This window comes from Rhinatrema bivittatum, chromosome 4 (genome assembly GCF_901001135.1).
Source record: "Rhinatrema bivittatum chromosome 4, aRhiBiv1.1, whole genome shotgun sequence".
Taxonomy (NCBI): Eukaryota; Metazoa; Chordata; class Amphibia; order Gymnophiona; family Rhinatrematidae; genus Rhinatrema; species Rhinatrema bivittatum.
The window spans coordinates 239337800-239353288 of record NC_042618.1 but is presented as its reverse complement, the minus strand read 5'-3'; the positions used below and the strand labels follow the sequence as shown (position 1 = coordinate 239353288).

At 47.2% G+C, this 15489-nt stretch overlaps 1 protein-coding gene across 3 annotated transcripts in view; it reads left to right on the top strand.

The window, feature by feature from the left end:
- The window catches only part of DDX11 (DEAD/H-box helicase 11), a 427300-nt gene that overhangs the window by 226657 nt on the left and 185154 nt on the right, over window positions 1-15489 (top strand). For all 3 annotated transcript variants that reach the window (XM_029599951.1, XM_029599952.1, XM_029599950.1), the window contains exon 15: window positions 10807-10845. In XM_029599951.1, coding sequence (XP_029455811.1) covers window positions 10807-10845 — 39 coding nt within the window. The remainder of the gene's footprint in view (window positions 1-10806; window positions 10846-15489) is intronic.

Below are 15489 nucleotides of genomic sequence, written 5' to 3'. Positions count from 1 at the left end.
TGCAGTTCGGTGTCAGGTTGCAGGGTTGAACAGTCCAGATAATGTCGGACAATGTAACAAGAGTGGCCTACATCAATCGGCAGCGAGTAACCAAGAGCCAGAAAGTGTCACAGGAAATAGACCAACTTATGGAATAGGCGGAAGTGCATCTTCAGGAGATCTCATTGCAGGAAAAGACAATGTAAGAACTGACTTTCTCAGCAGGCAGATTTTAGACCCAGGAGAATGGGTATTGTCAGATGAGGCATTTCAGCTAATAGTGGATTACTGTGCCTTCCATTTCTGCACAATACGAAGGTTCCTTGATTCTTCAGTTGCAGGAAAGATCCAAAGTCATTAGGTATCGATGCTCTCATGCAGGAATGTCCGGAGGACAAACTGCTGTATACTTTTCTCTCGTGGCCCATGTTGGGCAGAATGGTTTGAAGGAATGAGAGTCAGAGAGGTTTGGTGCTTCTGTTGGCATCAGATTGGCCCAGGAGACCATGGTATGCGGATTTGTGAAGATTTCTGGTACACTCTCCCATTCGGTTTCCAGCACACAGGGATCTGTTGTGGCAGGGGCCTGTTCTTCATGAAGATCTGATTCAATTTTGTCTTATGGTATGGCCCTTGAGAGAGCTCGCTTGCTGAAGTGTGGATATTCTACTGTGGTGATTGCCACCTTACTACAAGCAAGAAAATTCTCCACTTACTTAGCTTATGTGCGGGTTAGGCGAGTATTTGAGGCTTGGTATGAAGATCAAGGTGGTTCTTCCTTGTTCGGTTAAGATCCTGTTCGTTTTAGAATTTTTGCAGGATGGATTGAATAAAGGGTTGGCCCTTAATTCCTTAAAGTGACTCCAGGGGCGATACAGCTGCATACTGTTCCTTCCTTTTTGTTGAAAGTGATCTTAGGTTTTCACTTGAATCAGTCCATTTCCAGGCCATCTCTTGACAGGGAGAGAGATGCTGAAGAATATCGCCAGTTGTGACCCTTGGATGTTAAAAGACATATTGTGAGGTATCTGGAGATTTCTAGACCTCTCAGGAAAAGATGATTGCCTATTTGTCCTTGACGGTGGAAGTAAACAGGGCAAGCTGGTTTTGCAGCTACAATAACTCGCTGGATTAACGAGGTAGACATGGCCGCATATGTGGATGCTGAACAGCCGTTGCCTAGTCAGGTTAGGGCTCATTCCACTAGGGTTCAGGTAGTGTCATGTGGAGAAGTTGCTGAGCTGCAACGTGGTCCTCCTTACACACCTTTTCCACGTATTATTGTCTGAATGTGCAGGCCTTGGAGGATGCAGCCTTTGCACATGTATTTTGACTGGACCTCAAGCAGCCTCCCCTTCCTTTTCGGGAGTAGTTTGGGTCCATCCCACTTGTTCTGGATTCATCTGTCTGGATGCAAAGAAATGAGAAATTACTACTTACCTGATAATTTCCTTTTCTTTAGGACAGACAGATAAATCCAACTCCTCGCCCTTGGCTGCCGAATGATTGTGCTATGGTCTTCCTGCGTGGTTATGTGTTCCAGGGGTTACTGGTAAGGTTAATCCAGTCCCTAGACTACTGTTAATACTTTCTTTGTCTGAGCTCAGTGTTTCCTGTTGGCTGAGTACTGGAATGGTTATCTGTTATTAAGTTTTTACTAGTCTGTCCACACACAGTTGGCTTTTGCAGAGAATACTGATGGGCTGATGTCACTGCAGGGGTGTACTTGAGATCAGCTTTGCTCTGTCTCCATTTGCTGGAAGAGGTGCATAACCCACTGGTTCTGGATTCATCTGTCTGTCCCAAAGAAAAGCACATTATCAGGTATATAGTAATTTCTCATTCTTGGATTGCTTTTAAGAAATGGGAATTAAAGCGGTGTTGTTCAGTGCTTGCGATTATGACTACATCACTCATAATTTTTTATGTTTTTTTTTTTTTCCAAATGTTTTGATGTCCTTTTTGGGGTTGGCTACTCAAGTCTGAGCCCTTCTTTCTAAATTTGGCCCAACAAAGAAAGATGCCATTTTTGAGTATTTACTTTCACTTTTGTTTATTTCATGCTAATATATGTCCGGTCCTGGCTGCTGCCTGACTTTGCATATTAATTCCCAGTTTATCAACTAGTACACCCAAGTGCCTGGTTGGTGTTAACAAATCATGCCCTGTTCAAAGTATATTGAACCTATCTGTTCTTTTGCGCTTTGTGCCTTACCTATCACTTGTCCATGTTAATTTGTATTGTGTTGTTTTTTTCAGTCTGAAAATGTGTGCTGTTTTATGTATTTTATTTAATTATAAATGTCTACTGTGAGACATTAAACTAATGGAATTTGTAGTTGCTTGCCTTGTGCCCAGTTCTGTTTAGTTAGGACCACATCCACTCTTGTTTAGTCCTTTGGAACCTCCCTTGACTTTAAGGACATTTTGAATAGAGGTGCCGGAGGTGCTATCGGCACGTTCGTGAGTTCATGTAGCGTACATGGCCTTATTCACGCACCACTAACGAAGACCCACAGTTTATCTGTAACTTCCTTGACTTAAGAACATTGTCATAAAATGTCCTAAATCAGCTTCAGTTGAAATTAGGGGTCTGGGAAACAAATTTATATGAAAACGTTGGATCATATGTAGCTGTGGCCTTTATTTAGTTTATGATAACTTTGTAAAACAGTGATCTCTGCTTTTATGGTGATCTCAGACAGTCAAAAAACAGCCTGAAGTCCAACCCTTTCCTGAACATACCCAGATCAGTCCAGACAAAGTGGGTTTTATTCATCCCTACCAGCAAATGGAGGTAGTGAACAAAACTTTGGGCACTGCCATATATCCGAGAGTTCCACCTGCAGCCCCTCAATATTTCTCTACCTCTAGCAGATGGTAGAGGTGCTAAACCTGCAGTCCTGACTGATTAGGATTTTTGGAGGACTTTTGCTCCCCGAGGTGCCAGGTTCCTGTGGAGGGCTATCCCTCGGGTTTAGCTCGCGACCCCGGGACCACTGACAGCTAGGGTACTAGTTCCTTCAGTGGGGCCCGAAGCCCCCTCCCCTTTGGGATTCAGGGAAGTATCCCCCTGTGAAGTGTCTTTGCCTTTGCCTGTGATTTTATTTGCTGTGCTTCTTAAAAAACAAAACAAAAAAAAAACTTTGAGAGACTCAGCGGCAGCTCAGTGTCTGAGCAGTCTGTCAGGCGGTCTGCTTGGCGGGATCGTCAAGGGTTGGCCCCGGAGGCATCGGGCTGTGCAGGGAGGGGAGGATCGGTGCCGGTCATGGTAGGAGGGTGCCCCTGGCCGGGGGAAGTGCCGTCTCCTTGTTTTTGTGCCGGGGCGATCGCGCACGTGTTTGTCCCGTGGCGGCAGCACTTTTGCGCTGGCGGGATCTTTGCACTGCTGTGTACCCTCTCGCTTCTGTGCCGGTGGTGGCTGCATGGGGCGCCCCTCTCCCTGCAATTTTTGGCGGGTGGTACTTTTTTTTAGTCCCGATGATGGACAGGCCGCTAATGGTCTTCCTCTCTTAATTCCCAGCATTCTGGAAGGGCCCTTGGGAGACCCGGGAGGGTTTTCACCCAAGTTTGTCCTCTTACTTTACGAGGCCTTCCTAGCTCGGGAAGCAGGAAAACGGCAATTTAAGGACAGCCCGGTGGACTCCGCTAAGAGGGCAAGGGGGCTCCCTAAGAGTTCCTCGGGCTTGCAGGGTCAGTCTCAGGGGCCCGCCTGGTGCGACTGGACTCAGATTCTGAGGATTCGGATGACCCTCAGGGTGAAGGGGGTTTATCTCTGGCGGGAGATCTGGATGCGGACCCGGATGGTGGGCACCCCTAGGACCCGGAGGACCCTAAGGAAGATCAGGGCGCCTTTGAGGGCCCGGAAGCGGATGGCGATGACCTGCGGGTGATCCGCCTGTTAAAGAGGGAAGAGCTGTACCCGCTTTTCCCCCCAAGTGTTGGAGGAATTGGGAGTTAAGTTCTCTCTGGAGGACTCGGATAATGAAGGGGTTAATCCGGTGTTGGATGGACTACGGAGCCCCCCCAGCACTTTCCCCATTCCTAAGAAGATCCAGAAGCTCATCAGCTGTGAGTGGGAGTCCCCAGACTCCGGCTTGAAAGTGGGAAGAGCGATGTCGAAGCTTTATCCTTTGTTACAGGAACATTTGGATTCCCTCAAGGTCCCGAAGGTGGATGCCGCAGTTTCGGTGGTCACCAAGAAGACCACAATTCCAGTCGCCGGCGCCACAATTTCTGAAGGACATTCAGGATCGGAAATTGGAGGTGCAGCTCAAGTGGGCTTTTGAGGTGTCGGCTCTGGGGCTCCAAGCGGTGGTCTGTGCCAGCCTGATGCAGCGAGCCTGTTTGTGTTGGATCCAGAGGCCGCAGGAACAATCTGCCACCGAGACGATGTCCCTGGTCCAGGCGGCCTGCCTTCAGGCAGGGGTCGCTTATGTGACCGATGCCTTATATGACCTCGTATGGACCACAGCTCGTGGCATGGTCTTGGTGGCAGCGAGATGGCTGTTCTGGCTGCACAACTGGTCAGCGGACCTTTCGTCTAAGTCGCAGCTGTGTGTAACCTTCCCTTTAAAGGTAAGCTGTTCTTCGGTTAGGATCTCGACCAGCTTATGAAATCTTTGGGGGAGACCAAAGGCAACAGGCTGCCATAGGATAAGAAGTCAACATGGAAGTCTTTCTCCTCTCAATCCCATTTTCGTGAGTCGAGGCGATTCCGCACTGGCAGATCAGCTGGGTCCTCAGCGACGAGGCAGTCATTGAGTAGACAACAGTCCTTTCGGGGCTTTGGAAGATCTGCTAGAGGCGGGTCCACTCAGGGAGCGGGCGGAGTTAAATTCTCCCAATGAATTCAGGCAGGTCCATTCCTCGTTGTTGGCAATCTGAGGCAGGCTGGCCCGTTTTTATGAGGAGTAGACCAAGATCACCTCAGACCAGAGGGTGCTGGAAGTCGTCAGGGAAGGTTACGCTTTAAGTGTTTTCTCACCCTCTCCGATCGGTCTTTCTGGAGTTGTGCTATCTTTCCCTAAGCAAGCGGGTGGCAGTCCAGGAGACATAAGAACATGCCATATTGGGTCAGACCAAGGGTCCATCAAGCCCAGCATCCTGTTTCCAACAATGGCCAATCCAGGCCATAAGAACCTGGCAAGTACCCAAAAACTAAGTCTATTCCATGTTACCGTTGCTAGTAATAGCAGTGACTATTTTCTAAGTCAACTTAATTAATAGCAGGTAATGGACTTCTCCTTCAAGAATTTATCCAATCCTTTTTTAAACACAGCTATACTAACTGCACTAACCACATCCTCTGGCAACAAATTCCAGAGTTTAATTGTGCGTTGAGTAAAAAAGAACTTTCTCCGATTAGTTTTAAATGTGCCACATGCTAACTTCATGGAGTGCCCCGTAGTCTTTCTATTATCCGAAAGAGTAAATAACCGATTCACATCTACCCATTCTAGACCTCTCATAATTTTAAACACCTCTATCATATCCCCCCTCAGCCGTCTCTTCTCCAAGCTGAAAAGTCCTAACCTCTTTAGTCTTTCCTCATAGGGGAGCTGTTCCATTCCCCTTATCATTTTGGTAGCCCTTCTCTGTACCTTCTCCATCGCAATTATATCTTTTTTGAGATGTGGCAACCAGAATTGTACACAGTATTCAAGGTGCGGTCTCACCATGGAGCGATATAGAGGCATTATGACCTTTTCCGTTTTATTCACCATTCCCTTTCTAATAATTCCCAACATTCTGTTTGCTTTTTTGAGTGCTGCAGCACACTGACGATTTCAATGTGTTATCCACTATGACGCCTAGATCTCTTTCTTGGGTTGTAGCACCTAATATGGAACCTAACATTGTGTAACCATAGCATGGGTTATTTTTCCCTATGTGCATCACCTTGCACGTATCCACATTAAATTTCATCTGCCATTTTGATGCCAAATTTTCCAGTCTCACAAGGTCTTCCTGCAATTTTTTTCACAATCTGCTTGTGATTTAACTACTCTGAACAATTTCGTATCATCTGCAAATTTGATTATCTCACTCGTCGTATTTCTTTCCAGATCATTTATAAATATATTGAAAAGTAAGGGTCCCAATACAGATCCCTGAAGCACTCCACTGTCCACTCCCTTCCACTGAGAAAATTGCCCATTTAATCCTACTCTCTGTTTCCTGTCTTTTAGCCAGTTTGCAGTCCACGAAAGGACATCGCCATCTATCCCACGACTTTTTACTTTTCCTAGAAGCCTCTCATGAGGAACTTTGTCAAACGTCTTCTGAAAATCCAAAGGTTGTTAAGCCTAGAGGCGGTAGTCCCGGTGCCTGTTTCCGAACAGGGGTAAGGAAGGTACTCCATTTATTTCGTGGTCCCCAAGAAAGAGGGTACCTTTCGACCCATCTTGGATCTCCAAAACGTCAACCGGTGTTTGAAAGTACCACGATTCCAGATGGAGGCGTTATGCACTGATTGCGGCGGTCTGAAAAAGAGAATATTTGGCGTCCCTGGATCTCACCGAGGCCTATCTGCACATCCACATTCGACAGGACCACAAGAAGTTTCTAAAGTTTAAGGTGCTGGGTCTGCGTTTCCAGTTTCGGCCCCCCCCCCCCCCCCCCCCCCCCTTCGGCCTTGCCACGGCTCCTCGGACCTTCATTGTGCGCAATAAGTTTTACGGTGTGCTCTCTCCTGGAATCGTTGGGCTGGATCATCAGTCTACCAAAGAGTCACCGTATGTCTTCCCAGTCCCTGGAGTACTTGGGCGCCCGATTCGACACACAGCAGAGCAGTGTGTTTCTCACTTCCGACAGGATAGTCGAGATTCAAGCTCAGATAGCTCACTTACTTTGCCTGCTGGTCCACAAAGACTGGGATTATTTACAGGTCCTGGGATAGATGGCATCAACTTTGGAGCTGGAACTTTGTGCCTTTGCTCATATGCGCCCCCTATAGTGAGTGGTGGTGTCCTGCTGGAGCCCCCTAACATAGCAGTATTTTCTGCCTCTGCCCCTTCCGGTGGAGGCCAGATCCAGCCTGGCCTGGTGGATGACAAAGAGCAATCTGGAGAATGGGATGCCCCTCGAAGTCCCGGATTGGGTGGTGTTCACTACAGATGCCAGTCTTCGGGGCTGGGGTGCGGTGTGCCTGGGCAAGTCAGCGCAGGGTCTCTGGTTAGCATCAGAACAGTTGTGGTCCATCAATCTTTGGAGACAAGGGCGGTGCGCAGAGCCCTTCAGGTGTTTCTCCCCTTGGTCCGCGATTGCATAGTGCGAGTGTTCTCGGACAATGCGATGACAGTGGTCTACATCAACTGCCAGGGGGTAACCAAGAGTCCCGCCGTGGCTCGGGAGGCTCAGCTATTTGTGTGGGCAGAGCTCCATCTCGAGGGGATCGCTGCTTCTCATGTCGCAGGAGTGGATAACATCCAAGCGAAGGATCTCAGCCGTCAGCATTTGGAACCAGGGGAGTAGGAACTGTCCACGGAAGCCTTGGATCTCCTCTGCGCCCGTTAGGGGACTCCTCAGCTGGACCTCATGGTGACGAGTCTCAACACCAATACGGAGAGATTCTTCAGCCGCCGGAGGGAGTCAGGGGTGGTGGGTCGCGATGCTCTAGTGTGCCTGTGGCCGTCTGGAATCCTTCTGTATGTCTTCCCTCCATGGCCCCTCATAGTGTGGGTACTCAGGAGAATAGAGGCTCATTCAGATTCTGTGGTGGTAGTAGCCCTGGAGTGGCCAAGAGGCCCATGGTTCGCAGATCTGGTTCATCTGGCGGTGGACGAGCTCCTACGTCTAGCCCACTTACAGGGACTGCTGTGTCATGGTCCCATATTTTTGGATTGGGCGGATCGCTTCTGTCTAACAGCCTGGCTTTTGAGAGGCGGCGATTGTGTTTGAAGGGGTATTCATATGTATATATAGAAACATAGAAACATAGAAATGACGGCAGAAGAAGACCAAACGGCCCATCCAGTCTGCCCAGCAAGCTTCACATATTTTTTTCTCATACTTATCTGTTTCTCTTAGCTCTTTGGTTCTATTTCCCTTCCACCCCCACCATTAATGTAGAGAGCAGTGATGGAGCTGCATCCAAGTGAAATATCAAGCTTGATTAGTTAGGGGTAGTAGGGGAAGTAACCGCCGCAATAAGCAAGCTACACCCATGCTTATTTGTTTTACCCAGACTATGTTATTCAGCCCTTATTGGTTGTTTTTCTTCTCCCCTGCCGTTGAAGCAGGGAGCTATGCTGGATATGCGTGTATTCAGAACTGGTTATTGCTACCCTTCTTCAGGCTAAGCGTCCAGCTACCTCCCTGGCCTATTCCAGAGTATGGAAAGTGTTTTGAGACCTGGTGTGGGCAACAGAGGTTGGATCCTCTGATGGTTTCCGTGCCGCACATTTTGTCCTTTCTGCGGCAGGGCTTGTCCAAAGGATTGGCTCATAGTTCGCTTAGGGTCCAGGTTTTGGCCTTAGGTTTTCTCAGGGGGAAGGTACAGGACAAGGCTTTGGCTTCCCATCCTGATGTGGTACATTTTCTGAGGGATGTTAAACATCGCCGTCCATCTCTTCTCAACGTGTGTCCGTAATGGAGTCTCAATTTGGTGTTGTGGGCCCTCTGCGAGGATCCTTTTGAACCGCTGGGTCGAGCATGTTTAAAGGTCCTTACCTTGAAGACTGTCTTTTTGGTAGCCATTTGCTCAGCTAGGAGGATTTCGGAGTTGTAGGCTTATCTTGCTGCGATCATTTTCTCCAGATTTCATCCAACAAGGTTTCTTTACGGACGGTGCCTTCATTCCTGCCTAAGGTGGTTTCTGCCTTTCATGTGAACTAGACTATGGAGTTGCCAGGTTTCCCGGACTGGGCTTGGGATCCCTCTATGGACATGAATCTCCATCTTTTAGACGTGCGGCATGCCTTATTTTTGAAGGTCACCAACTCTTTCCATCGCTTTGATCATTTATTTGTGCTCTTCGGGGTGACAAAAAAGGGAGAGAAGGCGTCTAAGGCTTCCTTAGCACACTGGTTGAAAGAGACTATTTCCACTGCCTATGTTTCCATGGGCCGTGTTGTGCCGGTGGGGCTTAAGGCTCATTCTACTTGTGCTCAGGCAGTGTCGTGGGCCGAGTGTCAACTGGTGTCTCCTCAGGAGATATATAGTGCCGCAGTTTGGTCATCACACTTTCACTAAGCATTACTGTTTGGATGTGCGTGCCCCAGAGGCCACTCCTTTTGGTGAGAATGTTCTGAAAACGGGCCTTTCGGGTTCCTGCCTGGTATAGGGGGGCTTTGGTACATTCCACTTGTCTGGACTGATCTGAGTATGTTCAGGAAAGGAAAATTGGTTTTTACCTGCTAATTTTCATTCCTGTAATACCACAGATCAGTCCAGAGGCCCCCCTTGGGGTCTGCTGGGCCTTTGGGCTCATGCAAAGAAGGTTTTCAAACATCTATTGGGATTGTTAACATGTCCTAGAGTTTCAATGTTTCTTTGGCTATCCAGTTCAGGGGTATCCATCCCAGGGACTTAGTTCGTTTGGTTAAGTTATCTGGGCTTGGGAACAGATCAATACTGAAGGACTGCAGATGGCACTCTCGGATATATATAGCAGTGCCCAAAGTTTTGTTCTCTACCTCCATCTGCTGATAGGGATGAATAAAACCCACTTGTCTGGACTGATCTGTGGTATTACAGGAACGAAAATTGGCAGTTAAAAACCAATTTTCCTTTTCATTCGGGTACAAGTTCTGTTTCTAAAATAAGACAAAATGCCAAATTCCAAGGAGTGATTGAGCATATTTTTCTGTGAAGTTTTTTTTATCTATAATCTCCCCCCAGTGCAGTAGCCTTGATAGATCAATATCTATCCTGTGATTCCTCGGTTTGAAAAGTTTATGGGTAGCAAAACTTTGACAGCTTATTTTGCATTGTATGGTTCAGAAATTAATTTTCAGTCTAATTTAAAAAAATATAACTTAAAAGTAGTGTACTTGTTGTTTGGATACATTTACAAAATAACCCGACAAAACAGTAGGAGATCAGCTGTGTCTGGATATTAATCTAACTATCTGTTACTCCTGTGAAAATGGTGTATGGAATAAGGCACCTGCTGCAAGTTCCAGTGCTGAAACCAGACAAAATAAGGCTTTAGAGAAAGTGATAGTGTTATGTTTTGGGTTTTTTTTGCACACAATCTTCCTTGAACTGAAGTATTACTAAAAAAAACATTCTTGGTATACACCTGAGTTTTGTAATGGTGAAAGTGTTTCTTTTGTTGACAAATTGGTATATGGCATGCCTGAATAAACACAAAGGAAGAATAAAATCATTGCTTTTTGAAAATGCTGTTATTGCAAGACAGCACAGATTTGCTTTGGCTGTTGGGGTATCATCATCTTGGCAGTAAAAGTGTTGGTTATTACTATTATCTTTTTTTGAACAATGCCTTTTAACAGCTTGCACATTCTTTCGGGATGCTTAAACCCCCCGAGCAGAATTGTAGCAGCATAAATTCTGACAGCAGATAAGAACTGTAAGGCCCTTTTCATTCCTGGCATGTTGTCCTGGAACCCAGTTGATCTCTGACTTTCTCCTCATTTCTCTGCAACTGGGAATCCTCTGCACTTATCCCATGCTTTATGGAATGCCATTAACCATTTTTGTCTCTACCACATCCACTTTACCTAACACATCTGTGACGCGTCAGATATCCAGGAATCTGTGAGTAGTGCATGACTGCCTGCACCTGTAGGTAGGGGGTCTGAGTAGGGGGCCTTGACTGAATCAGTATTATGAATTTTCGCCTTTCTCTTCCTACCCCAGATTCAGCGGTACTGTGCGAAGAGCATGATCAGCAGAAAGGTAATGCAATGCCAACTTTACCAGAGGCCTGTTCAATGGAATGGGGTAGATTTGTCCATAGTGTCTAATACAGGGCATCGCTGGGTGCGGTTGCAAACCTGAAATATGGTAATGGTGAGCATTATCACAGATCTCTTACCATGAGTCTGAGGACTGGCACCCAGGTCTTCATTGGCAGAGATCCAAAGCTGTATTGTAGAGCCATTAGTTGCATAACTGATGATGTCTCCTCCTTGCTCTTTACTTCTATGTACCTCTTTCTCTTTACTATTTGAACAACTGGCTGCAAAAAATAGATTTATACCCCATACAGGAATCTCTGCTCCAAAAACAAACTCTTAATTCAAGTCCCATCGCCAAAAGCCTCCAGACTAGTTCTCCCCAGAGAGTGCGCATTCTCTATAGCCGGACCCATACTTTGGAACTCAATTCCAAACAATATTTGACTAATTCAAAATAAAAATTTATTCAAAAAAGCCATCAAACACTATCTCTTCCTCCAAGCCTTTCCTGACCTATGCGAGACTTGACATTTCAATTAGTCTTATTCTTTAGTTTATTTATTACTTATCTTATGTTTTTAAGTCACACTTTTTAAGTAAACCTCCTGTTTTTACTTTCTATCTTTATTATGTATGTGTTATGTTTTATTATTTATTCTGTGTTTATTATTTTAAATGATATTAGGTATGTTATGTTGTAACCCACCGCGAACTTGGGAGGGGCGGGATATACTTTAAAATAAATAAATAACTACTCTGCTTTGCTCATGCTCTGCTGTTCTTCCCACCCTCTTGCTGGTGCCCTTGCTATGAGTGTTGGGTAGAAAACAATGCTTGTGCTTAGTAAGCGCAGGCCTCATTTTCTTTCGGGTTTCCCCCACTGTGGCCCTGGATCAAAATTCTTTAATGAACAGGAGTGGCAGTTCTCCATTGCTTATGCTACCTCAGGCAGCAAACACAGGACTGGATTAGCCAGGTGGAACTGAATCTGTGATGCCAGTGGACTGCTGCTTCTCTTTTTCCTAGACATGTGTCAGTGAGATTTATTTCTCCGTGGACAAGCAGAAGGGTAGTCCTCACACGTGGGTGACATCATCAGATGGAGCCCCGATGCGGAAAACTTATGTCAAAGGTTCTAGAACTTTGACTAGGCACACTGAGCATGCACAGCATGCCCTATACCACGTATCCATGTGGGGTCCTTTTCCTGTCTCTCTTTTTCCGCAGAGCTGCAAGCCTCGTGTGAGTGAACTCACTTTTGGCTGTTTTTGCCATGTGGAAAACTCCTTTTCTCGTATTTTTTTTGCAGGTTGTTTTGTGTTATTCCATTGCTGGGTCATTCTTGGTGCCTTCCCATAGTGTTCCTAGTCAGGGTTTTCGACAATTCTGGTAAGTTTCCTTTCGCGGTCGATTCCCTGTGGCAGCATTGCCTTAGTGTCCACTGGCTGTCGATGCCTGTTGCTATTGTCTTCGGTTTGTGACCCTTTTGTTTCATCCAACATGGCCATGTCCGGTTTTCGGCAATACAGCCAGTGCTCGAGGACCATGTCCTTCACTGATTCACATGAGATATGTATCCGCTGCCTGGGGGCATCTCACGACGTCTGGAATTGCTGCTTATTCGCCTAGATGATCCCGAAGGGACGTTGGCTTCTACTCAACAAGATGGAGCAGCTCTTCGGGTCGAAGTCAAAGTCATCGGCATCGAAGGACCAAGGAGCTGCACAGATGGACACCGAACCATTGACATAGGTGGGATCATCAGTTCCATCAGTGGATAGGGGCGTTGGAGACCCATCATTGTCAATCTCCAGGCCGAGGACATTGGGTTCCTCATCATCGGCCTCGGCACTGGGGAAGGGCTGGGCCAAGCATTGAGGGAAGCCGAAAAAGCATCGGCGCCGGTCCCTGTTGATGCATGGTGCTGGGCACGGGGATGTGCTGGCTTATGTCATGATGCCCCTGAAGTGACCCCACAGCGAGGAGTGCCAGTCCTTCATCGGTGCTGGGGGTCCACAACGGTCTCCACTGGTCCTGATGCCAGTCATCAATCCACCTCGTGGATCCGAAGAAGATTTGGCCACCCCTTCTTCCTCCCAATCAGAGTTGGCATGGGCTACGTTTGAGGAGGAGCTGGAGCGCCAAGTCCAGCTAACGGTGGAGCGGGCACTGCTGGGCTTTGGTCCTGTGGCACCGATGGCATTGGACCCAGTGCCGCCCGTCCTCATACCGCTATTGGAGAAGCTCAACGTGCTTATCAGTGTATTACCGATGCAGCTGGCGTCAGTTCCCAGGACATCATCAGTGACCGGTGGGGCACTGAGGCCTCCCCCTACCAAAATAGTGGTAGTTGCCGGTTCTGAGGCGGAAGCTCCACCAGGGCCAGCAGAGATGCCGAGACCTACTGTCTCCCATCCAGTTTTACTGATGCCTGCTCTTCGAGATGAAGGCCGAGCACCTAGGGCCCCATATCCTGTAGCTTACAGTGAGGATAAGGACCCCTGTAAACCCTGGGGGGCTGATGCTTTGGAGTCCTCAGAGGGTCTCCCATCAGACCCTTCTCCTCCAGAGGAGCGAAGGAAGTCTCTATCTGAGGTCTTGTCCTGCTCAGGTTTTGTGAGGATGATGGTGGAAGCCGTCTCATTTCAGTTGTTAATGGAGGAGGATACCAGGCACAAAATGCTTGAGATCCTCCAGTTTGTGGAGCATCCTAAGGAGATGATAGTGGTCCAGGTGCACGAGATCCTTAAAGAGCTGCTGCTGAGGATATGGGAACTCTTCCTCACATTGCCTCCCATTAATAAGAAGGCAGATAGGGTCTACCTCGTCTAGAAGGCTGCTGGATTCGATAAGCACCATCTGCCCCACCAGTTGGTGTGGTCAAATCTGCCCTCAAGAGGGCCAGACATTCTCGGACCATTCCTTGACGCCCCTGGGGAAGCACCACAGAGTGATGGGTGCTCTTGGGAAAAAGGTGTTTCAAGGCACCATGCTCATTGCCCGCATTGCTGCCTACCAGCTTTACATGAGCCAGTACTCGCAGGACATCTGGAAGCAGGTGCAGGAGATAGTCGAGTAACTGCTGCATCAGCAGCAGGACACCCTCATGTCGCTGGTGCATATGGGTCTGGAATGCGGAAAACACAAAGTCTGAGCGACCTATGATGTTTTTGAGACAGCATCAAGAGTCTCTGCAGCGAGAATTGGTGCCTGCAGAATGGCATTGCTGTGGACCTCTGATCTCTGACCAGAGGTACAGGAACGATGTGCTGATGTGCCGTGTACTGGGGAGAATCTCTTCGGAGATTGGGTGAGGGACGCAGTGGCCCAACTCTGGGACCATCATGAAACACTCCCAAAAACTGTCCGCTAGAACTCTGGACCCATCCTTCTCTTCTAGGAGGTTAGCAAGACAGGGACTATTCCTTCACTCCCTCGCTCTCATCAACACCATCAGGGCTCTTGTGGCCGTCCCAGGCAGCAGAGAGCCCCCAAGCCTCAACTGGCACCTCCAGTCAACTCAGTCAAAATGGCAGATGAACTTTAATGTGGATCAGTGCAAGGTGATGCCTATAGGGAAAAATAACCCATGCTATAGTTACACAATGTTAGGTTCCATATTAAGTGCTACAACCCAAGAAAGAGATCTAGGCGTCATAGTGGATAACACATTGAAATCGTTGGTTCAGTGTGCTGCGGCAGTCAAAAAAGCAAACAGAATGTTGGGAATTATTAGAAATGGAATGGTGAATAAAACAGAAAATGTCATAATGCCTCTGTATCGCTCCATGGTGAGACCGCGTCTTGAATACTGTGTACAATTCTGGTCGCCGCATCTCAAAAAAGATATAATTGCGATGGAGAAGGTACAGAGAAAGGCGACCAAAATGATAAGGGGAATGAAACAGCTCCCCTATGAGGAAAGACTAAAGAGGTTAGGACTTTTCAGCTTGGAGAAGAGACTGCTGAGGGGGGATATGATAGAGGTGTTTAAAATCATGAGAGGTCTAGAACGGGTAGATGTGAATCGGTTATTTACTCTTTCGGATAATAGAAAGACTAGGGGGCACTAGCATGGGGCACATTTAAAACTAATCGGAGAAAGTTCTTTTTTACTCAACGCACAATTATTCTGGAATTTGTTGCCAGAGGATGTGGTTAGTGCAGTTAGTATAGCTGTGTTTAAAAAAGAATTGGATAAGTTCTTGGAGGAGAAGTCCATTACCTGCTATTAATTAAGTTGACTTAGAAAATAGCCACTGCTATTACTAGCAACGGTAACATGGAATAGACTTAGTTTTTGGGTACTTGCCAGGTTCTTATGGCCTGGATTGGCCACTGTTGGAACAGTAATCTGGGCTTGATGAACTCTTGGTTTGACCCAGTATGTTATGTTCTTATGTTCTGCATGATAGGGTAGTACTCCGCACTCACCCTAAGTTCTTGCCTAAAGTAGTATTGGAGTTTCATATCAATCAATCCATTATACTACCCACCTTCTTTCCCAGGCCCCGCTCAAACCCAAGAGAACGGGCTCTGCATACCCTTGACTGTAAACGTGCTCTAGCATTTTATCTAGACCGTAGAGCTGCCCACAGGAAATGCACTCAATTGTTTGTTTCCTTCAATCCCATCAAATTGG